This window comes from Phocoena phocoena, chromosome 20, assembly GCF_963924675.1.
Source record: "Phocoena phocoena chromosome 20, mPhoPho1.1, whole genome shotgun sequence".
Taxonomy (NCBI): domain Eukaryota; kingdom Metazoa; phylum Chordata; class Mammalia; order Artiodactyla; family Phocoenidae; genus Phocoena; species Phocoena phocoena.
This window is the reverse complement of record NC_089238.1, coordinates 46,748,053-46,772,734: the sequence shown is the minus strand read 5'-3', so window position 1 is coordinate 46,772,734 and position 24,682 is coordinate 46,748,053. Positions and strand designations below refer to the sequence as shown.

Sequence of the window (24,682 nt, the reverse complement as noted above, 5' to 3'; positions counted from 1 at the left end):
ATGGATCAATTGAGGCAGATCATCTCCTTAGTCCAGCTTATCTACAACCAGTGTGAAGAGATGAAATACTGCCAGAAACAGTGCTGACATCTAAGGAGCCATGTCCATGGCCTGCTGCAGCCTCTGCAAATGCTCCAGGCCCAAGGAGAGAGGAACCTGCCCACCGAGATAACCACTGCCCTGAAACGTTTCCAGGCTGCCCTAGAGGAAGCTAAGGAGTGGATAGATAAGTTCAGCAATAAATCCAGAAGTTTCTAACAGTAGGGCATGACAGAATACTGTTCACTGGAGTGAACAAGAGGCTGAGAGATGTCTGGGAGGAGTTCTCACCACTGCTTCAGGTGGATCAACAGATGCATATTTCAAGCATCAGCCCAGGAGCATTCTGGCAACAGGAAGATCAGTAGGACGCAGAGGAAGACAGGAAGGTTATCCAAGGACTGAGAAGTGGTAAGGAGTTTTTTTAGATGGGGGGACTCCAAATGGGGGTATATTAGTCTCATTTTTGTTTACCAAAAAATCAGGAAGGCTGAAGAGGTTTTAGTAGGTGTCTATTCATGTAACTCAGAACTCCGGACATCCCTGGGTACAGACATGGTGGGGGCTGGTGAGATTTGAGTGTGCCACCAGTGGCGGGGTGGGGGTGGTACGGATGAGTCATGTTTCCCTTTCCATTCTCTTTGATGTCAATCCTCCCAGCCTTAGTTTTTCCAGGACGTTCCATTAATATGTAAATTATCCAGGAAGAAAAATTCACTAATTATCTAAACAAACAGGAATTGAGTACCATGTGCCAGGCACTGTTCTAAGTGCTGGAGATTCAACACAGAGCAAAATACACAAGATCTTTGCCTTCACGGAACATAAAGTCTGCAGATAGAGGGCTAAGTAAATTATTTTATCTAAAGGCAATAAAAATCGTACACATGGTAATGAGATGGAAAGTGACAGTGGGTGCAGTGAGAGTGGTCAGGGTGACATTTGAATGGACACCTTGAATAATCAAAAGGAGTGAGTCATGTGAAGTTGAGGGAGAGGCGCATTCCAGGCCGGGAAGACAATGAATGCAAAAGCCCTGAGGTGGGAATAAATATGGCCTGTGCAAGGAACAGCCAGAAGCCAGCATGGCTTTAGTGTGGTAGGTGAAGGAGAGATACCAGATGAAAGTGGGGAGGTAGGCCAGAAGATACAGGAGCAAGGTCATGCAGGTCCTGGTAGACCTGATAAGAATTTTAGATTTGGGCTTCCCTGGTGGCGCAGTGGTTGAGAGTCCACCTGCCGATTCAGGGGACGCGGGTTTGTGCCTTGGTCCGGGAAGATCCCGCATGCCACGGAGCGGCTGGGCCCGTGAGCCATGGCCGCTGAGCCTGCGCGTCCAGAGCCTGTGATCCGCAATGGGAGAGGCCACAACAGTGAGAGGCACACGTACAGCAAAAAATAAAAAATAAAAAATAAATAAATAAATAAAAAATAAAATAAAATAAAAAAGGACACTTTCTATTACTACCATAACTTGAAGACGAGAATCACTTATCACAAATAGGTGACCACAAATAAAACCAAAACAATGTTATTAAATTCTGGCTGCATGATGCCTCCTGCCCAAAGCCCTGCAATTCAGACCGGCATTCTCTTTGTGCAGAGGAGATGTCAGCAGATTTAGGGAGGTATTAAAGACATCCAACACCAAACTGAGACTTTCTTCTTGGCGTAATCAGAAAGACTGGAATTAAAAGAAGAATAATTTTCTCACTATGTCATCTTGCATACCACTTATCCATACTTTTGGAAATACTGCCTTAGATCTTTCTTGGAAATCATAAAGTTTATTCCTCCTCAACTCCCTACACTAGTGAGTTTTATGAGAAGTCATTTTGGACTGTAGGAGACACTGTTAGCACCTATCCAGATGTCCTCTGATCCTTTTCACCTGCTCTGCACACTCATCCCCCCCCCACTCAGCATACTTTGCTGCTAACAGCTCATGGCCGCCATCTGCAGAGGAATATCCATGGGCACTGGAGCCCCTTGGCCCTGAGAGCTGAAAGTGCCCGGGAGCTTTATAGCCACCTGTCCCTGTCCCTGTTCCTCTCCCCCAACCCCACCCAGTCCACAGTCATTGAACAACAGGTGTGAGTACAAAAGTCCAGCTCCTTTGCTTCGTGCAGAACAAACCCTGAGGGGTAGTTATCCTCTAGAAGTCCCCGTGGGGTCAGGCTGAGCCTGGAACTTCACCTGAAGTCACACCCTTGCTTGATTTCTTCTTCTCTGTCCTGCTTCCTCTACTCCCTCACCTGGTTTCTCCTGGGAATACCTTCTTAATCAATCACTTGTACCCAAATCTGTGGCTCATGATCTGCTTCTGGGAGAAGCCAACCTAAGGCCAACTCTGTGATAACACCCCAAACTGGGAGGCAGGGGCTCCATTAATCCAAAACACTTAACACTTACTAAGTTGGTGGGAACCCCAGCTTCACATTCTGTTTCAACCAGAAGGGTCCTAGGTAGGGTCCAACCATCCAGCCATGCCTCTGAGCCCTTTGCTTTGCTCAGTGCTTCCCAGGCAGAGCACCACAGAGGCGTACAGCTCACAATTGTCAAATCTCACCTCTGCATCCCGGTTTTCCCACCTACCCGTGGATAGCAAAGTCTGTGCAAAGGTCACTAATGTCCCGTGCCTTTGGTCGTGTCAGGCTGCACCATTTGGAAACACCTGCAGAACTCCACAGAAACATCAGCAGCACGAGCTTCCTGGTGACTAAAGACTGCAACGTGAAGGTGAGTATGGCTTTCCAGGGGCCCTTTGAGTTTGACCTGTGTGACTGTTTGGTGCTGGGAGAGGGATGCACATTTCCCAGAGGACTGTGCCTGCTTGTTTCTCTGCCTTCAACTGAGTTCAACTCTTCCCCTGCCCGGACAGCTTCCCGTGTGCCCACCACAGGACAGACTCAGTCCTGCCTGCTCTTCTGATGCCCGTCGTCCACCGCTGCCCAGGCACTCAGCAGGGATGGGCTAAGAGCCATTTCCCCTTAGATGCCTGGACACCACTTCTGTGTCCCTGAAACACCCATGAGGGGATCTTCTTAAGCCCAGGTAGGCATTCAGACTCACAGGCCAGCCATAGCCCACACTTGGCACCTGGAGGCAATTAGAAGGGTAGCACGCAACACAGCTTGCCAGCAGGGTAGCATCAAATTCTTCTCTCCAGCCGGAGATGCCACACCTGTCCCCACAATCCTCCAGGAGATATTCTCCTCATCCTAGGTGTGACAGAAAGAGGCTCCCCTCGGGTGGGTGTGGGGCCATCCAGGCTTAGAAGCCTCACGACTCACAGGAGTCAATATTCTTTCTTTTTCTTAGACTATTTATTTATTTATTTTCTTTACTTTTTTGGGTGCGTCGGGTCTTAGTTGTGGCACACGGGATCTTCGTTGAGGCATGCAGGATCTTGCGCTGTGGCACGCAGGCTCTTCCTTGTGGCGCATAGGCTTCTCTCTAGTTGCGGTGTTTGGGCTCTCTAGTTGTGGCACATGGGCTTTCTAGTTGAGGTGCAAAGGCTCAGTAGTTGTGGTGTGCCAGCTTAGTTACCCCAGGGCATGTGGGATCTTAGTTCCCCGACTAGGGATTGAACCCACGTCCCCTGCATTGGAAGGCGGATTCTTTACCACTGGACCACCAGGGAAGTCCCCCAATAGCTCTTTATAGTCCCCATCCCCCCGACCTCTCATCCATAAACAAGTTACTAATCACCCATCATTTTTAAATCAGCAGCAATATTACTTAGGAGCATAGGTAACAGTCAGCTTTTGTCAGTTTCCCAGGCGAATAGAGCTAAAAGGTCCACTGAAATTCAGATTCCCCTATGGAAGAGAAAAGGGTTCTGTTAACTCGATGTCCACTGTTCCCAAGTGCTAAAAGAATATTTTCTCTGTCATCCACAGATAGCTTTCTCTGAATAACAGAAGATGGGTCTTTTCTGCCTTTCAGATGTCTTTCCCCGTAGCTGGTGTAATATAAGTGTTCACAAAGCACGGTCCTTCTCACACCTGACTGTAACATGTGCTGTTCAGCCTTTCACCCCGGGTGGCTAGCGTGGAGCCAGATGTCAGAGGATGTCAGTGCTCACTGAACATGTGAATGAAAGGGGGAGGAGCCACCTAAGTGTCTAATCCTTTTCCTGACCTTGACCCTAGTTTTGGATCCCTGGCTGCGTTTAGGGCTGGCAGCCCTCTGCACACGGATGGTGCTGATGACAGATGTGCATGGACCAAGGAGAACGCACACTCCCGTGACTTGTGCTGTGGCTTCTTTAAGAGCATGGCATTGACCGTGCAGGGTCAGTGGGGTAACAGGCTGCCTATAGGTTCAGATACAACAGAGAGGATACCCCTGTGTTGGTTTTTTGTGTGTTTTTTTGGTCTGCTTCCGAGAGAAAATGAGCCATCGGTGACTCCAGGCACCCCGTCCACACTCACTCAGTGGAGCTGAGTCGTCAACTGAGAAAGCCCTGTATCTAACATAGTAACACTAGAACAACAACATACCAAGTCTTACAGGTGCTTTATAACCATCACCTCAAGTAATCCTCATGCCCCGTTTTACAGAGAAGAAACCTCTTTGTGTTTCTCTTGGTCGTTACACCATAATAAATTGAACCCAGGATGCCAGCCAGGAGAGTAGCCACAGAGCCAGAAGACACCACTGGAAATACATCCCAAAGGAAAAAAACCATCCCCTGAAAATCATGTGTAGCACCAACCCCTTCCCTCTATCCCCCACCTGAGATGGTGCTGTTTCTTTCTGTCTCTGAGTCATTATCTAGCTTGCAGGATTTGAGTTGAGCAAAACACAGATTTCCATCAGCTGACCAACTAAAGGGAAAGAAGCAGAGAGAGCCAATTCTGCCGCATACATCTCACCTCAGAGACTGGAAAATGTGTATAATAAATATGACATAAAAGCTGAAATATACAAGTATGTATATGTTCTTGTGCAGATTCTAACTCAGATGAACGGGACAAGAAAGTCCAAGTCAAATGCCATTAGGGAGGAGCACCTTAACTCTGTTGAATGGAATTGGGTGGTAATCAGAAAATTCACTGTGAGGACTTCCCTTGTGGTCCAGTGGTTAAGACTCTGCGCTTTCACTGCCGTGGCCCAGGTTCAATCCCTGATTGGGGAACTGAGATCCCACAAGCTGCTCAGCACAGCCAAAAAGAAAATCCACTGTGTTTTCTGGAAATGGCTAGAGGGGCATGGGAAGAGGGAAACTTGTTACGGTTGTTCAGTTTCTTGGTTCTCTTTTAGCTTTGGAATCGTCCTCTGGGAAATTGCCACTGGGAAAAGCCCATTTGAAGGTAACCAGTGTGAAAGTTGGCTCAGATGGTGCTGGGATTGGGTCGCCTTCCAAGAGACTAGAGATTCCCATCAGTGCTGTCCCGGGTGCTTTGTTCTTCAATGTGGGCATTGCCTGCGCTTGTCATTGGGGTCATTGGAAGCTCCTGTTTCTTCAGTTCTCAAAGTCCTTGCTTCCATTGCCAGCCATCAGCATCCAGAGAAATGTGTGTGTGCCAGAGCAATGTTTAAGCCTCCCATCCTATCATTTCCATGCCAGGCTGTGATTCCAAGATCTACCAGCTGGTGGCTGTGGACTGGCACCAGGAGCCAGTGCATAAAGATTGCCCTTCACAGTTGCAGGAGATCATTGATGATTGCTGTGCATATGAGCCCTCCAGGAGGCCCTGTGTTAAAGGTAGGGCTTTTTCTGGTCTAAAGAGCATGGGCCACATGTGTTACTTAACATTTGTGAAAGATTTTCCTTATGTATCACAACCAGGGGTTGTTTTGCCCTTCGGGGGACATTTGGCAATGTCTAAAGACATTTTTGGCTGTCACAACTCAGGGGAGGTGGGGTGGGGTGGACATGCCATTGGCATCTAGTGGATAGAAGCTTCTCAACATCCTACAAGGCACAGGACAGCCCCCTACAACAAAGATTATCCGGCCCAGATATCAAGAGCACAGGAGTTCAGAAACCCAGCCCTAAGGGCATTGTTTAGTCTAAAGTTGGGTTGCGAAGGCAGATTACTCCAGCCTATATTCTTTCTCTCCCTTCCTTCTCTTTTATCAACATCCTGGGGGGGTGGTAATTTCCTCTACTCAGACTTTTTTTTTTTTGCGGCACGCAGGCCTCTCACTGTTGTGGCCTCTCCCGTTGCGGAGCACAGGCTCCGGACGCGCAGGCTCAGTGGCCATGGCTCACGGGCCCAGCCGCTCCGCGGCATGTGGGATCTTCCCGGACCGGGACACGAACCCACGTCCCCTGCATCGGCAGGCAGACTCTCAACCACTGTGCCACCAGGGAAGTCCTCTACTCAGACTTTTATTTCACCAGGTTATCAGCTGCTCTTCCGTTTCTTTACACCATCTCCCTCCCTGGGAATGTCTCCCTCTCCCACTCTAGATCCAAATTTCTCAGACTTTCCACAAAGCTCCAGACACAAGAGAACATGATTCACAGGCAGTATCCCCGGATTGGGGAAGTGTTTCCACTGAAGTTGCTACAGAGTTCAAAGATACAAAATAATGTTTTTCTTATCTTTATTGTGATATGTATCACAGTACAGCAGTGTATAAAATATATATGTGCAATTTTTTTTAAGTCAGAGGAAAAGAACATCACATATCCACCCCTGGTTAAAGACTAGAACATTGCCACAGACTCAGAAACCACGTATGAGTCCCTTGCTTTCACATTCCTCTCCTGGAGTAGGACAGTGGCTACTCCAATATTTGTTGATCGAATGAACCAGAAAATGAATGAATGAAGGTACTGCTAATGGTAGAGGGAAATTCATGGCTTTCCCCAGAGCCTGGGGATGAGGCTTACCACAAGTGTAAACTTTCTTTGGCATATTTTAACCTTGACAGTTCTTTCAAATTTTTCATTTAAATTATACGTTCAGGTCCATAAAAGTAGTTACTATCATGTAGTTTAGGGGAACCCATTAGTTATGTCTTTTGGTGGAGAAAAAAAAAGACATCCATCTAAACAACTCTTCTATGAAGTGGCGCTTAGTGCATTTTTTTTTCAGTCTTTTTACAAATGGGCCAACGGGGGGTTGGTGTTTAAGTAATCACCCATAAAGTTGTAAATGGGAATTTCACCCCTAAAATGAAATACAGCCAATACCTTTCTCCTCTAACTATATAAAACTTTTGGAAGTTGGAGACAAGACTATAACCTTCTGGCTTGTGTGTTTATTCTTTCTCTTCTAATTAGTAAACATGGCCATTAGGTGGATCATGAATGAATATACTCTCAGAACCTTTTAGAAACATTCTGTATATTTTTCACTAAGCAGCCCTCTGTGTTGTCCGGATTTTTTTTGCCATGTGATATTACCTATTAATTTTTTTTAATTTTCAAAGAATCACTCAGTGTTTGATGATGTGCCTATGTATTCATGGACAAGGAAAGCAATTCAAGATATATTTTGAGATTAAAACACAATTCCATCTATACCTAAATATACACATTTAGATAGATGACGATTTTAAACAAAGTAACTAATGACTTCTCTGGAGACGATTTTTCTTTTTTGCTTCTATGTATTGTCTAAATTTTCTGCATTGGACATGCAGTTACTTATATAACAGTGAGAATCACTCAAAATGTTTTTCATTCTATGCCATAATATATGTATTTGTTTACAAAATAACATTCCTTTTCCTCATATTAACCTTGCTATAGCTCAGTAGAAGCTCCCTTAGGGGCAGGAAAAGGAAAAAAATGCTAATGTTCACTTTAGTGACAGGTTTGGAGGAGGAGAATATTGAAAAGTCAATTACTTGGATAATCCAAGGCTTTCAGTTGTTTACACTCTCCTCTGCTACTAGTTCCACTCAGAATTGGAAGCTGAGCAAATGAAATTCGGCAGTGTGCCGTCTGTGCCTGAGGTTTAGATTCTTAGGTCTTCCTCCTAAAGGTGAGATTTCGTCTTTCAGGGAAATGCTTGAAAAATGTTTGCTGTCAAGTGATGTGACGGTAGTTTAGTAGCAGGCAATTTGTTGCAATGGTTTGGGATTGAAGAGACCGCGTAGGTAAGTTCTTTTGCATGAGCTCTTCAACCCACTGGAGGATATACAATATATGAACAGGATTGTCCCACTCCTCTTTACCGGCTCCGGGATACTGCGGGCAACATTTTGAAATTATTGGATTAGCTACCAGCCTTTGGATAAAGACATCTCCTTCACCAAAGACTTAGGGAGAAACAGCATGAGGCACAGTTTTAATATTTTCATCTTTCCAAAATGGACCAAGAAATCTTTCTCTCCGCTTCCTCTCGTCACAAAACTCAAATAAAGACCGGTAAAACCCTTCTTCCGCTTTTCTCTTTGGGCGAGAGTTGACGGACATAGGTTCCTACCAATTGTACGAGGCCTCCTCGAGCGTGGTCCCGCCTAGTCCGTTTACGAAGGATCAGCCAATGAGAGCACCGCTGTTTCAGCCAGTGGCGACCAAAGAAAGAAGAAGAGAGGGTATTGGCCGCCGACTGGGACTGCTGCCCAATAGGAGCAGGCCGAGGCCGCAACACAGGCTGGCGGATTGAGCTGCTCCGGAAGTGGTTGTTGGCGCCAGTCCGGCGAGACTTCTTCAAAGGAGACTGCAACTGCTCCGGGGGTCTCGCGAGTCTGAACGCGTCCTTCCGGCTTCAGGTGAGATGGGCGCTTACCTTTTCCCAGACCTTGGGCGTCTGGCTCCGGGATGACTTCCTGGGCTGGGTCCATGGACGCCGGGCCCCGGGACGCCCCAAGATGGGCTGCGGGCCGGCCTGGAGCCCGGCTGTCTGAGGAGGTTCGGCCGCTCCGGAAGGCCCCAACTGTCGGGGCTGAGTCTCCCGAATCCCCGCTCTTTTGGGGTTGCCGGTGAGGGTGGGGGCGGGGAAGGCAGGAACATCGGGGATCCCGGAAGGAGCCGACTTGGCCGCGGGGCCGGAATCACAGGTCCCGGTTTGCTCTCCAGGCAGCCGAGCCTCAGACTCATCATCTGCAAATAACTGCCGTTCCGTGGAGCGCCCTCTACTTGCATCACTTTCAAGTTGAACGAAAGACCTATTCTGTCCAACTTTATCTCACAGCAATACTGTGACGTAAACACTTTTATTATCCCCGTTTTACAGAGGAGCAAGTAGAATAGGGAACCTCCTAAGGTCCCAGAGGTAGAGATGTGACAGAGCAGGGATTTGAACCCAGGTCGGCCCGACTCTCCGCCGGCGCCTCTTATTCTTTTAACTGGGAGCCATCATCCCGACTGGAGCGGACATTGGTTGAAATCTGAGTGACAAAGCTTGGGAAGATTACGGGAGGTCTAGGACCAGGCTGCTCACGGCCTGGGGCCGGGGGGTGGGGGTGGGGGTGGGGGCGGGGGCAGGCGACGCACCGCTGCTCAGCCCTAGGCCTGGAGGGATTTGTGTTTCCCCACGTTGATTGGGAAGCTTTGCTCCAGTATGGCGCTGGTTAGAGAACTTTCTGCCGGGATGAACATGTTCTATATCTCTCCTATCTCTGTGTCAATATCGGGTGCTAATATGTTCTTAGTTGTTGGGGGAATTTTGGTTGGTTTTGTGTTTTTAGGTGGATGGTGTGTAATTCAGTAGATATTTAGCATCTGCTCTGTACTTCTTGCTGTGTAGGATACACCGATGAATCAGGTTTGGATTCGGCTCTGGGCCTTTCACGTCTCATCAGAACTGGTTGTTCTCTAATCAGATCTGGCATATGATGGGAAGAAATTTCACTTTTTAATATTTAACCATACTGAGAAGTGCACAGAATAATTTTTAAAAGACCTGTGCATTCACCACACAGATGTAACAAATCTTGGCTTTGACTTTTTGATAGAATTCTTTTTTTTTTTTCTTAAAAAAAAAAAATTCTGTATTCAAAGCCTCATGTGTACCTCTGCACCCTTCCTCTCATGAATATGGTATTTTTCATGACTGGGCTTGTTTTATACTATCTTATATCTATAAATCCATATAGTAGTGTGGTTTTGCATATTTTATAAGTGTCCTAAAATTGGAATTAATAATGGAGGTTGTTCTGTAACTGATAAAATTTTTGAGGAAATTTACCGTGTTGGGGTTCTTAGAAGAGAGTGTATGGTTACATCTTGACCAGAGGTTTTGCTTCACTTTCTTCTCCATTTTGAGTTCTCTCATTCTTGTACTTCAGTTAATCAAGTATTCTAGCTTGAGCTTTTAATATTATTATTATGTTTTAACTGTCTTTTGTTTTCTGAAAGAGTTACTCAGGTTTATCTTCCAGTCCTTCTATTAAAGCATTTATTTTGGCTGTAAATTTTCTTTTTTAAGAGCTCTTTCTTGTTTTCTGATTTGATCCTTTTTTCCTTGGCATTCTTTTAAGTTTGGATTTGTTTATTTATTTACTTATTTCTGTTTCTTGCATTGTATTCCTTTCTTTTCTCCGAGTTTCTTCTCTTTGTCTGCTTTGGTCTCTTTCTCTCATGTTGGAGGCTTTTCTTGAATGTCAGTTGTTCTTTGGCTATTTGGTCATTTTGAGGAGAGACCCCCAGAAAACTGAGTGGAAGCTCTTTATGAATGACTGAACCTTACCAACCAATGGACTTTTACTGTTAGATGTATGGGCAGAGATCCAGCCATTTTCTTGAGAGTCAGAGCTGTCAGTATTTATAGATCTTTCCTCTTGAGTTGGTTTTCTCTAGGCAACAATCCTGTAATTTCCTGCCTTGAGGCATAGAGAATGTATGTAAACCAGAATATTGCGTTCTGGATTTGTGCAGCTGGGGAGAAGGGTTGAAGTGTCTCACACTTGTGAAAGTTTGTAGACTTTCACTTAACTCTTTGTTTTCACTGCTGGTCTTAAGTCTGTCTGGTTCAAACCTCCAGTTGTCTGCAGCACAGGAGGAGGGGTTTTTTGATTGTTTGCCTGAGGGACAGAGTAACTACTTTCACAGGCTCTCCATCTCCGTCTTTCAATGCTGTCTTCTTTGGTATGTGGTTTTTACAGTCCCCTCAGTGGAAATTAGCTTGCTTCTCAACAGCACACAGTCCTACCAGTTATCAGTCCGAAAAACTGATTTGTGTGTCTCATACTCTCTTTGCCTTGTACTTGTGGATCCACTGCTTTCAGTAGTTCAGTCCTCTTATTTTATCGATCGATTTATTTATTTATTTATTTATGGCTGCGTTGAGTCTTCATTCCTGTGTGCGGGCTTTTGTCTAGCTGCAGCGAGCGGGGTCTACTCTTGGTTGTGGTGTGCGGGCTTCTCATCATGGTGGCTTCTCTTGTTGCAGAGCACAGGCTCTAGGCACGCAAGCTTCAGTAGTTGCGGCATGTGAGCCCTAGAGTGCATGGGCTTCAGTAGTTGCAGCACACAGGCTTCAGTACTTGTGGCTTGCGGCCTCTAGAGCACAGAGTCAGTAGTTGTGGCACATGGGCTTATTTGCTCTGCAGCATGTGGGATCTTCCTGGACCAGGGATCGAACCTGTGTCTCCTGCGTTAGCAGGCGTATTCTTAACCACTGTGCCACCAGGAAAGTCCCTAGATCTATTTTAAAGGTTAGTGCTGTGATCACATGACTTCATGTTTTCAAAGGGCAAACAGGAAAACTGGTTATAAGTACCTATTATGGAAAAAAAAAGTCGAACAAAATCATCTCTTTAAGTTTCTCAGTTTTGCCAAGAATGATCTTAAACAGAAATATTAAAGAACAGATATGATTAGATAAAACATGTCTTATAGCTGATATATTTTACTAATACTTACAAATATTGTTTCTTCAGTGATGGCTCATGAAGCAATGAAATATGATCTTCAGGTGCAGTTAGATCATGGTGCTGCACAACAGCCTGCTCCTCCTGAAGTGGTCAGCGGCCAAGGGGGACCAGCCCTGCTCCAGCCTCCTCATACTGAGGTGGTCAGCAGCCAGGAAGGACCACCCCTGTTTGAGCCTGCACCTGCTGCAGTGGTCAGCAGCCAAGGGGGACCAGCCCTGCTCCAGCCCCCTCCTGATGAAGTGGTCAGCAGCCAAGAGGGACTGCCTCTGCTTCAGGCTGCTCCACAGGTATCCATTGATATGACGGAGGAGCTCTCAGGAGAAGAGACTGTGGAGAACATCAATCCAGGAGTTTCAGAGGAGAGTAGGCAGGAATCTGGTGCTAACCACACTGCCCAAGTGTCTTCATTGGATTCAGTGAACAACTTCATCAGTGGGCTGCAGAGACTTCATGGCATGCTGGAATTTCTGAGGCCAACTTCGGACCACAGGGTGGGGCCAGTGAGAGCTAGGAGGAGGAGTTCTGCTTCACAGAGGGCAAGAGCTGGAGGGTCTCACAGGACAAACAGTGCCAGGTAAATATATGTATAAACAGTAGGATTAGTGCCAGATTGGGAATTATGAACCTTTAGGCCCTGATCGTAGCCCCAGTGCTGCCAAGAATTGGCGTTGTGACTTGGCAAGTCAGGTGACCTTTCTGAACCTCCGTTACCTCATAAGTCAGATGAAAATAAAAGTGCTTGCCTTATTTACTTCACGAAGTAATGGAGGGGACAAGTTACACTGATATGTTTTGAAAACTCTGTGGTAGTTTGTTGACAGCGGTTTCTGTAGAGGCTGGCTTTTCTTCAGATCATTTGTCTCTTGTACATCAAAAAAATATTTAACTTGCAAGGCCACTCCACTCGCCCATGTTTCATTGTTCTCTACTTAGTGGTGCAGTAGATTTTGGAAGATGGGCAGGCTGGATTTAGAGAAGCCTTGTGAAAAGTAGAGTGTGAATTAATTTAGAGCTTATCTGACTAAGTGAGAAACATTCTAGCCCTCCACACCTGATAATGTGTTGTAGAGTTTAAAATAATTTTCTTCCATAGGTTTTGGTTTGAATTTGCCTCTTGAAGGGCTTAGCTGTCAAGTCTTGACAGAGTTATTATGAAGAACAACAATTACCTATGCCTTACCTGTTTTTTCACTTCCTCCAGCTTTTTTGAAATACTTTGTTTCACATTTGGGCTTCTAAGTATCTTCATAATGTTGAGATTGAATTCAACCTTTTCATTTTAAATACGAAGGAAACTTGGACCCTGAGAGAGTGGTTTGTTCAGGGTCTCATAGCGACAGCACTGAGGAGGTTAGAGCTGGTGTTGGAACCTGAATCTGACTGTTGTCAACAAAAACAGATAGAGGAAGCTTCAGTCAGACCCATTTGTTTTCTAACACTGAAAATAATGAGGTGACAATAAAAAGTGGTAGCTGGGCCATCTAATACCTATGTTTTACAAATGAGGAAGATGATGGGGTGATTTGTGATTTGACTGGGATAACTGGAACTGGACTGTGCCTTCTGATTCTGGATTTCAGCATCCTTTTCCATGGATCCTGCTGATTACTGTATCAGGGCCTGCTATTACTATGGCTTCAGTCTCTGTAATGCCTGGTCACTGCTGGATGTGATCCATCAAGGGTGAGAGGTGCCTAGTTCTGTGTTGACAAGAGTTGCAAATGTATGCTACTCTGTTATTTTAAGATGCCGTTTACTCGGATTTTGAAAACAAAGTAGGATTTCATACATTTGTGTCATAGGTGAAGGTACCCTGTAGTGCAATTTGGGGTCCCTGTTGAAGTAAGGGGACTGAGAGTTGAGAGCGGTGTCCCCAAGAACTGTCAAGAGGCCTCTTGCAGTAGTCCTCACGCTTGGTTGTTCATCTACTCACGAGCAGGCAGGGGTGGAGATTGCTCTTGGTCGGGGACTTTTGTGTTAACCAGTTCACAGGAGAGTGACACTTATAAACCAGATGCCAATTTACAGAGAAAATTAGAAACACCACAGAGACCAAATTCTCTTGTTGGCATGGTCAGCATGATTCACCTAGGGGATGCTGCCACACAGAAGCCAGACTCTAATCAGAAAATAGCTTGATGTGTGTAGAATCTCTGCTCAGGGACTGAGCTTCAGAATTTAGATGTTAAATGATGTCAGTTAAGCTATTTGACTGACGGTCATATGTTTGTCTCAACAAAGAGAATAAAGCTTAAAGGCAAAGAATTATGCAGTTCAGTGGAGAGAACATGGATTCTGGAGCCAGATAAATGTGGCGTTAAAATTTTTTTCCTTTAAATTGTGTTGTAAACAAATTCCACACTAAATTCACATAAAAGTCTGAGCTTTTCCAGGACTCATTGCTTATACCTTCTGAATTTCTTGAGGTGGATTTCTCATTATGGTGTTTGACACTACTCACCCGACAGACCATTCCTGGGCCAGGTGCTGAGAGCCTGGGCCAAGGTGAGCAGCTTTTGCCTCAGACTCCACCAAGAAGCCAAAATTGGGGAAACCTGCATAGTGGAATATTTTTCCCAACTACTTCTCAGCCAAGGTCACAAACTCCTTTCCTGTTTCTTTGTTTGAGGCTGCTTGATTCTGACAGCCAGCATCATCACTTATTCATCAAATATTTGTAACACTCCACTATGTGAGAGACTGAACTTTTGCTTGAAGATACGTTGGTGAACAGGACAGATCAGGGTACTGTTTCTCTTGGAGCTTATAGAATCTAGGACTATAGAGGGTAAGCAAGGGACAAGAACTTACTATACTGTTATTTAATTCAGAGATGATAAGTGTAGGAAAAAAGGAGAATTTCTTGGGTTCTAAGACTGTACTCCTAGCACTGCCTCCCAGTTGCTCTTCATAGTTCCTCTTTTATATGTCCCCACCTGACTTTGGAAATGCCTATTTTGCTATGTAAAAGCAATATTAATGAGTGATTTTTTTTTTTTTTTAATGAGTGATTTTTAAAAAAAATAGTCAATCACTTAATTTTTTACTGGTTTCTATGCAGAATGCTATTGATATGCACGTAATAGCCTAACTTTATTATGTATTTCATTTGGTTAAAATGTTCTTAGGAAATACTGTTCTTATATTCTTATTCTCATGAGTAGCTATAGCTGCTGTTCATGCACAGTTCCTAAAATAAGTTTGTAAACTTGGTTAGCATTTTTTTTTGAAAAGGAAACCTGAGTGACATCAGTGAAAACGGCAGAGTAAGGACCTCAGAAAATTCTCTCCATAAAGTCATTGAAACAGGGCTTCCCTGGTGGCACAGTGGTTGGGAGTCTGCCTGCCAATGCAGGGGACATGGATTCGAGCCCTGGTCTGGGAAGATACCACATGCCATGGAGCAACTAAGCCCGTGTGCCACAGCTACTGAGCCTGCACGTCTGGAGCCTGTGCTCCGCAACGGGAGAGGCCGCGACAGTGAGAGGCCCGCGCACCGCGATGAGGAGTGGCCCCCGCTCGCCGCAACTGGAGAAAGCCCTCGCACAGAAACGAAGACCCAACACAGCCATAAATAAATAAATTTATTTTGTAAAAAAATAATTGAAACAACTGGCAAAATTTATCAAAATCAACTTTTCAGTACTCTGGAAATTAACCAAATACTTGTAGCAATTCAGTGAGTGATTCTCAAACCAGCTGAATCTCAGTAAGAACTGTGAGTTTTGTGGCATTCCCTATTCCCATCCCCTTCTTCAGGTTCATAGTAGTCTTTTTTTTTTTTTTTAATATTTATTTATTTATTTGGCTGTGTTGGGTCTTAGTTACAGCATGTGGGATCTTTCATTGTGGCACGCGGGCTTCGTTGCCCCACGGCATGTGGGATCTTAGTTCCCCTACCAGGGATCGAACCCATGCTCCCTGCATTAGAAGGCTGATTCTTAACCACTACGATGGAGGGATTTACTATGAAGTCCCTCCATAGTAGTCTTGAAAACTAAATGCCTGCAATCACAGTGAAAAGGCAGTAGTCTGGAAGCAACTAGAGAGAGTAGAATGGAATTAGAGGTCCTTCAAAGGCTCATCCCCAGAGAATTCTCTTTCTTTGACCTGTTTGTTGGTTTCCTGGAAGATCCCACTTGAAAGGCAATCCCTGGCTTGTCCAGTTCGAAAATTCTAAAGCCTTTTCCCCAGGGTCTGCCTGTGGCAGTGGATGACCATTGGGCCAAACATTAGACTAACCAAAAAGCTTAAAAGGAAAAGGTGGAGAATGAGATCTTCCTATGGGGTTTTGAAAAGTTCTGACATATTTCTGGGACTCTAGAAGACCACATACATGCCCAGGGCTGTGTGCAGCTGGGCCCACAATCAGGAAAGACCTAAGAAGGCACTAAGCTCTCAACTCTGGCTGACTTTGAGGCTCTGCATAAGCAGGAAATGAAGGCTGAGGCAGAGTTGTCACCTGCCTGGCTGATTATTGATGATGTGTCCCAACACACACATCAAGTCTCTCAGCAAAGACTGGGAGGTGTACTGATTCCAAGTGTTTAAGGAAATCTCTATCTAGTCATAATGAACTGAACACTAAGCTAACCAAACAGAAACTTCAGTGGCCACACACAATGAAGAATGCAAACTTTATAGAATTAACTTCAGAAAAGTCACTAAACCAATAGTAGCAACTATAAGAAATAGCAACAACAACAAACCCTGGGAATGGGTGAAATCTCATTTCCAGAGTTACCACATTATATTATTTGAAACGTCCAGTTTTCAAGAAAAAATAAGATATGTAAAGAAAGTATAACCAAAACACAGGAAGAAAAAATAGAAGCTGTACATGAAGAAGCCAAGATGTTGGACTTACTAGACCAACTTTAAATCTGCTATTTAAATATATTCAAAGAACTAAAACAAAGTATAAAACAACAAAATAGACAATATCAATAAAGAGACTGAAGTTATAAAAATGTACAAAATAGAAATACTGGAGTTGACACAGTAAATGGGAAAAAATCACTAGAGAGCTCAACAGCAGGTTTGAGCAGGCAAAAGAGAGAACTTTCGTCCTTTGACATTTTTGACTTGAAAAGTGGCTCAGAATAAGAGATGAGACAATGATGACCATAGCCAGGCTTCATACCTTCAAAAGACCTTGGTCTTAGTAGCTGCAGAAGCAGAATCCCATGAGGCCATATTTGATCAATAGGGCCGTTTTAGGGCTTCCCTGGTAGCGCAGTGGTTGAGAGTCTGCCTGCTGATGCAGGGGACGCGGGTTCGTGCCCCGGTCCGGGAGGATCCCATATGCCGCGGATCGGCTGGGCCGCTGGGCCTGTGCGTCCGGAGCCTGTGCTCTGCAACGGGAGAGGCCATGGCAGTGAGAGGCCCGCGTACCGCAAAAAAAAAAAAAAAAAAAATAGGGCCCTTTTTCATCTTGCCCACTCTCTTTTCAACCCCCTAATATCAGCAGACAAATTGCTGAGTCAGCCCTCCCTCCCTTCCTCCCTCCCTCCCTCCCTTCCTTTCTTTATATTAATGAGTCATGTCTTTAAAAGGTATTGACAAAAGAAATGCCAGTAAAGTAGGATTAGCTTTTAGCAGAGGGGTCAGGCTTCAGTGTGGGCCAATGGAATACTTGAGTGGAAAGAGCATGTCTCGTCCAGTCAGCACCTGCCTGAATCTCTATTCCTACTTCAGCGTTCAAAGGCAGCACTTAATGGCCTGATGATGCATTAAAATGACTAGGATTTACCTCCAAATCACTGTGGATTATTCTTGTGATGATGGTATATTGTACAAGAATTCTGTTGTCTTTCTGCATATATAGGTTGAGATCACCGCTGGATGCTTACTTTCAAGTGAGCAGGACGCAGCCTCATTCGCCAGCCACCTCTTATGGTTCAGAGACTAGGAATCCTGTCTCTGAAGACTTGCAGGTATCAGGTAGTTCTGACAGTGACAGCTCCACAGAGTATGAAGAGGGAGTTGTCCAGGCAGAGGAGCCTGGAGCTGTTGTTTTAGAAGGTGAGTGTTTTATCCAGATTTGATCCACAAGGTCAACATCTGGAAAGCTTAGACTCCAGAAGGCTAGAAACTCTAGACCTGTGTTTTGATACTTTGCCTTTTCACCCCAAATATCATAGATTAATGCTTTATAGTACAGAGCTTTCACTGGCCATAACTATATAGAGAGGATTTGATCTGGCTTGCAATTTAATGTGACTTGTGACCCATTGAGTTGGTCACTTTATAATGGCATTTTACATTCCCTTTCATTTTCTTAGACATTTGAGAAGGAAATAGATTATTTAAAAGAAAAGCTTTGTAAATTCAGCACCCTGTCTAGTCTGGTACTTTTTAAGTCCTAGTGTAATGTTACGTGTTGTGCAAGTGGAACGTTATTTAACAGTAGATGCGCAGAGACCCTTTAAGCATATGCTTGTATTAAAAAACTCTCTGGGGACTTCCCTGGTGGCATAGTGAATAAGAATCCGCCTGCCAACGCAGGGGACACAGATTCGATCCCTGGTCTGGGAGGATCCCATGTACTGCGGAGCAACTAAGCCCATGAGCCACAACTACTGAAGCCCACACGCCTAGAGCCCATGCTCAGCAACAAGAAAAGCCACCACAAGGAGAAGCCTGCGCACCACAATGAAGAGTAGCCCCCGGTCGCCACATCTAGAGAAAGCCTGTGCGCAGCAACAAAGACCCAATGCACCCAAAAATAAATAAAATTAAATCTTTACCCAGAAAAAAAAAAAAACCAAAAAACCTATCTGATACCCTACACTGTGGTCTTCTCACACTAAAGGGGACCAAGGCTTGGAGAAATGGCTTTCCAGGTCTGTGATAGGAAATATACAAGATGGGCCTAGGGCATTTTATTGTGCTGGAAAGCAAGGAAGCTGTCTGAGTCTTATACATTTACATCAGTAGGCACAGGTGCAACCTTGAGAGAGATCTTACTGGCCTAAGTTGGGACAGTTTGAGCATTAAAAAGAATAATGAATGTATTCTTAGATTATAGATTGAAATACATTAAATCTGTGTGAATCTATAAATTCATAATTGTGCACTTTTTAAAAAAAAAAAAAACCTTACTTATCACCATAATAAGTTATTAGAGCCCTAACTCATTGCTCCGAAAACTGTTGAATAGAGGATTAAGCATTTATCCTGCCTTTCCTATATGAACTGTATCCAGAAAACCAAATAGTTGATGGAGAAGGTCTTTTAAGTGTTTGTTTTTTGTTTTTGTTTTTGTTTTGTGGTACGCGGGCCTCTCACTGTTGTGGCCTCTCCTGTTGCGGAGCACAGGCTCCGGACGCGCAGGCTCAGCGGCCATGGCTCACGGGCCCAGCCGCTCCACGGCATGTGGGATCTTCCTGGACCGGGGCACGAACCTGTGTCCCCTGCATTGGCAGGCGGACTCTCAACCACTGCGCCACCAGGGAAGCCCTGTTTGTTTGTTTTTAAGACTTTTTTTTTTTAGAGTAGTTTATGGTTCACAACAAAACTGAAAGGAAGGTAGAGAGATCTCCCATATGCACCTGCCCCCCTCCCTCCCCCACACATACATGCACTGCCTCTCCATTATTGGCATCATTCACCAGAATGGTGCGTTAGTTACACACTGTAATCACTCGAAGTCTTTGGTTTACCTTGCGGTTTACTGTTGGTGTTGCACATTCTATAAGTTTGGACAAATGTATAATGACATACATCCATCATTATAATATCATATACAGTATTTTCAGTGCCCTAAAGATTCTCTGTGCTCTGCCTATTCTTCCCTTCCACCCACCCTCTAAGGAGGTTTTTTTTAATAGAAAAATTCCAACTAGTAATTGTAGCATGAATGATAGGGGGGAAAATTATCATTTTGTGACTCCTAATGCATTGACGTATCTAGTCAAAGATCATCAGTGACTCTTCAAACCATTAGATTGGAAGGTTGGTGGGAGTCTTTTTAATAGAGGGACCAGGCTGACACCACCTGAACCCACTGATCAATCTTAGCATTTCAGAAAGTGAAACCACCAGATTTTATGTGCCTCTTGATGTGCTGCAATCACAAATGTCCAGGGCTTCCCTGGTGGCGCAGTGGTTTAACAATCCATCTGCCAATGCAGGGGACACGGGTTCAATCCTTGGTCCGGGAAGATTCCACATGCCGTGGAGCAACTAGGCCCGTGAGCCACAGCTACTGAGCCTGCGCGTCTGGAGCCTGTGCCCCGCAACAAGAGAGGCCACGATAGTGAAAGGCCCGCGCACCGTGATGAAGAGTGACCCTCACACCACGATGAAGAGTGGCCCCCACTTGCCGCAGCTAGAGAAAGCCCTTGCACGAAGCGAAGACCCAACACAGCCAAAAAAAAAAAAAAAGACATCATTAAAAGAGTGAGATGGCAACCCACTGACTAGAGAAAACATTCATAATACATATATCCAGAAAAGGGCTTACATCTAGAATGCATAAATAACTTCTACAACCTTATAGAAAAATGGGCCAAAGATTTGCAAAGGTACTTCCAAAGCAAGATAGCTAAATGGCCAATAAATATATACAGAGATTTGATTAGTCATCAGGGAAATACAGATTAAAACCACACTGTGGTAACTGATATGCACCCACCGCAACAGCTAAAATTTAAAAGACTGACAATATCAAGTATTGGGAAGGATATAAAGCAACCAGACCTCTCATACAGTACTGGTGGGAGTGTAAATTTTTTTTTTTAATGCTGCTTGTAAGAGGGTCACTTTATTTATTTTTTTATTGAAACATAGTTGATTTACAATGTTGTGTTAGTTTCTGCTGTACAGCAAAGAGATTCAGTTATATATATGTATATTCTTTTTTTATATATTCTTTTCCATTATGGTTTATCATAGGATTTTTATTTATTTATTTATTTTTGTCTGCGTTGGGTCTTTGTTGCTGTGCGTGGGCTTTCTCTAGTTGCAGTGCCTGGGCTTCTCATTGCAGTGGCTTCTCGTTGCTGAGAATGGGCTCTAGGCATGCGGGCTTCAGTAGTTGTGGCACGTGGGCTTAGTTGCTCCGTGGTATGTGGGATCCTTCCAGACCAGGGATTGAATCCATGTCCCCTGCATTGGTAGGCAGATCCTTAACCACTGCACCACCAGGGAGGTCCCTCTTCTGCCCTTTTTTTTTTTTTTTTTGCATTTTTGAGTGTTTTATTTATATCAAATTGGATAAAATGTGTGTATTTCTCAGACAGAAAAGACATGTCGAGGTAGAAATGTACCTTTCAACTATTCGTGGGTACACAAGTACACTGGGGAGATTGTAAAAGTGCAGATTGTGATTCAGTAGGTCCGGTAGGCCTGAGTTCTATTTTTTTTGGCGGGGGGGGGGGGTGTTGAGTAATTTTTATTTAAAATTTTTATTTCCTTGTATCTTTTTTTTTTTTACTTCTTTATTAGAGTATAATTGCTTTACAATGATATGTTAGTTTCTGCTTTATAACAAAATGAATCGGTTATACATATGTTCCCATATCTCTTCCCTCTTGTGTCTCCCTCCCTCCCACCCTCCCTATCCCACCCCTTCAGGCGGTCACAAAGCACCGAGCTGATCTCCCTGTGCTATGCGGCTGCTTCCCACTAGCTATCTACCTTACATTTGGTAGTGTATATATGTCCATGCCTCTCTCTTGTTTTGTCACAGCTTACCCTTCCCCCCCCACATATCCTCAAGTCCATTCTCTAGTAGGTCTGTGTCTTTATTCCTGTCTTACCCCTAGGTTCTTCATGACATTTTTTTTTCCCTTAAATTCCGTATATATGTGTTAGCATACGGTATTTGTCTTGCTCTTTCTGACTTACTCTGCCCATTTTTTGATTGGGTTGTTTTTTTGTTGTTGAGTTGTATGAGCTGTTTGTATATTTTGGAAATTAAGCCCATGTCGGTCGCATCTTTTGCAGATGTCTTCTCCCATTCTGTAGGTTGTCTTTTCATTTTGCTTATGGTTTCCTTTGCTGTACAAAAGCTTGTAAGTTTGATTGGGTCCCATTTATTTAGTTTTGTTTTTATTTCTATTGCTTTGGGAGACTGACCTAAGAAAACATTGGTATGATTTGTTTTGCCTATGATCTCTTCTTAGGAGTTTTGTGGTGTCATGTTTTATGTTTAAGTCTTTGAGCCATTTTGAATTTATTTTAGTGTATGGTGAGAGGGTGTGTTCTAACTTCATTTATTTACATATGGCTGTCCAATTTTCCCAACACCACTTGCTAAGGAGACTGTCTTTTTCCCATTGTATACTCTTGCCTCCTTTGTTGAAGATTAATTGACTGTAGGTGTGTGGGTTTATTTCTGGGCTCTATTTTCTGTTCCATTGATCCATATGTCTGTTTTTGTGCCAGTACCATGCTGTTTTGATTACTGTAGCTTTGTGGTATTGTCTGAAGTCTGGGAGGGTTATGCCTCCTGCTTCATTCTTTTTCTTCAGGATTGCTTTGGCAATTCTGCGTCTTTTATGGTTCCATATAAATTTTAGGATTATTTGTTCTAGTGCTGTGAAAAATGTCATGGGTAATTTGATAGGGATTGCATTAAATCTGTAGGCTGCTTTGGGTAGTATGGCCATTTTAGCAGTATTAATTCTTCCAGTCCAAGAGCATGGGATATCTTTCCATTTCTTTGAATCATCTTCAGTTTCCTTTATTAATGTTTTATAGTTCTCAGTGAATAAGTCTTTCTCCTCCTTAGTCAGGTTTATTTCTAAATATTTTATTTTGGGGGGTGTGATTTTTTTTCTTTCTTCTTTTTGGCCGCACAGCATGCGGGATCTTAGTTCCCCGACCAGGGATTGAACTCATGCCCCATGCAGTGGAAGTGCGGAGTCTTAACCATTGGACTGCCAGGGAAGTCCCTTGCGGGTGTGATTTTTAAAAGGTATTGTATTTTTACATCCCCTTTCTGATACTTCATTGTTAGTGTAAAATGCAACTGATTTCTGTATGTTAATCTTGTATCCTGCTACCTTGCTGAATTCCTTTATCAGTTCTAGTAGTTTTTGTGTGGAGTCCTTAAGATTTTATATATATAGTACCATATTATGTGCATATAATGACAGTTTTACCTCTTCCCTTCCAATTTGGATACCTTTTATTTCTTTTTCTTGTCTGATTGCTGTGGCTAGGACTTCCAGTACTATGTTGAATAGAAGTGGTGAAAGTGGGCATCCTTGTCTTGTTCCAGATTTTAGCAGGAAGGCTTTCAGCTTTTCTCCATTGAGTATTATATTGTCTGTGAGTTTGTCATAAACAGACATGTTTATGACAAAAAACATGTTCTTGTTCTTTGAGGAAGGCATGTATCGCTTGAACTTCTCTGTAAGAACTGCTTTTGCTGCATCCCATAGATTTTGTATGGTTGTGTTTTCATTGTCATTTGTCTCAAGGTAATTTCCTGTTTGATTTCATCATTGACCCATTGGTTTTTTAGTAGCATGTTGTTTAGTTTCCATGTAATCGTTTTTTTCTCATTTCTTTTTCTGTGGTTGATTTCTAGTTTCATGCTGTCGTGGTCACAAAAGATGCTTGAGATAATTTCTAAAAATATCAATTAAATCTAAAAGTTCTGTTGTATCATTTAGGATCTCTGTTTGCTGTATTGATTTTCAGTCTAGAAGATCTGTCCATTGATGTGAGTGGGGTGTTAAAGTCTGCTACTATTATTGTATTCCTGTCAGTCTTTCCCTTTATGTCTGTTAATTGTGTTTTATGTATTTTGATGCTTCTATATTAGGTGCATATACGTTGATGGGTTAAAATCCTCTTCTTGTGTTGATCCTTTTATCATTATATAGTGTCCTTTATCTTTCCTTATGGCCTTTTTCTTAAAGTCTATTTTGTCTGATATGAGTATTGCAACCCCCACTTTCTTATCATTTCCGTTAGCACCATATATCTTTTTCCATCCCCTCACTTTCAATCTGTATGTGTGCTTTGCCCTAAAGTGGGTCTCTTATAGGCAGCATATTGTAGGCTTTTGTTGTTTTTATCCAGTCTGCCACTCTGTGTCTTTTGATTGGAGCATTTAGTCCATTGACATTTAAAGTAATTTTTTTTTTAAAGAAATGTACAATTTATTTGTTTGTTTATTTATTTATTTATTTTGTGGTACACGGGCCTCTCACTGCTGTGGCCTCGCCCGTTGCAGAGCACAGGCTCAGACGCGCAGGCCCAGCGGCCATGGCTCATGGGCCCAGCCGCTCCACGGCATGTGGGATCCTCCCGGACCGGGGCACAAACCTGTGTCCACTGCATCGGCAGGCAGACCCTCAAGCACTGCGCCACCAAGGAAGCCCCCTATTTACAGTTTCTTTATTATTTTCTCAATTTTTTTAATTAAAAAAATTTATCTTTATTATTACTATTATATTTTTGGCTGTGTTGGGTCTTCATTGCTATGCACGGGCTTTCTCTAGTTGCAGCAAGCGGGGGCTACTCTTTGTTGCCGTGCACAGGCTTCTCCTTGCAGTGGCTTCTCTTGTGGAGCATGGACTCTAGATGCGCAGGCTTCAGTAGTTGCAGCACATGTGCTCAGTAGTTGTGGCACATGGGCTTAGTTGCTCTGTGGCATGTGGGAGCTTCCTAGACCAGGGATCAAACCCATTTCCCCTGTGTTGGCAAGCGGATTCTTAACTACTGCACCACCAGGGGAGTCCTTAAGGTAATTATTGATAGATACGTATTTATTGCCATTTTAAACCTTGTTTTCCCATTGATTTTATATTTCTTCTTTTTCCCTTTTTTTCTTTTTGTTTTTCCTTTTGTGGTTTGATTCTTCTTATTATTAGTTTTTATTGGAGTATAGCTGATT

The 24,682-nt window shown here is 43.8% G+C and overlaps 2 protein-coding genes across 4 annotated transcripts in view; both read left to right on the top strand.

Moving 5' to 3' along the window:
* MLKL (mixed lineage kinase domain like pseudokinase) lies at positions 1-8,615 on the top strand. Its single transcript, XM_065898397.1, is given in 8 exon segments — positions 1-244; positions 247-450; positions 1,982-2,132; positions 2,694-2,778; positions 4,823-4,974; positions 5,308-5,357; positions 5,615-5,752; positions 8,410-8,615. Coding segments are annotated over 8 exon segments (1,230 nt in total).
* A 3,219-nt stretch (positions 8,616-11,834) lies between these two features.
* RFWD3 (ring finger and WD repeat domain 3) overlaps positions 11,835-24,682 on the top strand; it is a 35,217-nt gene continuing 22,369 nt past the window's right edge. For all 3 annotated transcript variants that reach the window (XM_065898918.1, XM_065898919.1, XM_065898917.1), the window contains exons 1-2: positions 11,835-12,400; positions 17,654-17,850. In XM_065898918.1, coding sequence (XP_065754990.1) covers positions 11,835-12,400; positions 17,654-17,850 — 763 coding nt within the window. The remainder of the gene's footprint in view (positions 12,401-17,653; positions 17,851-24,682) is intronic.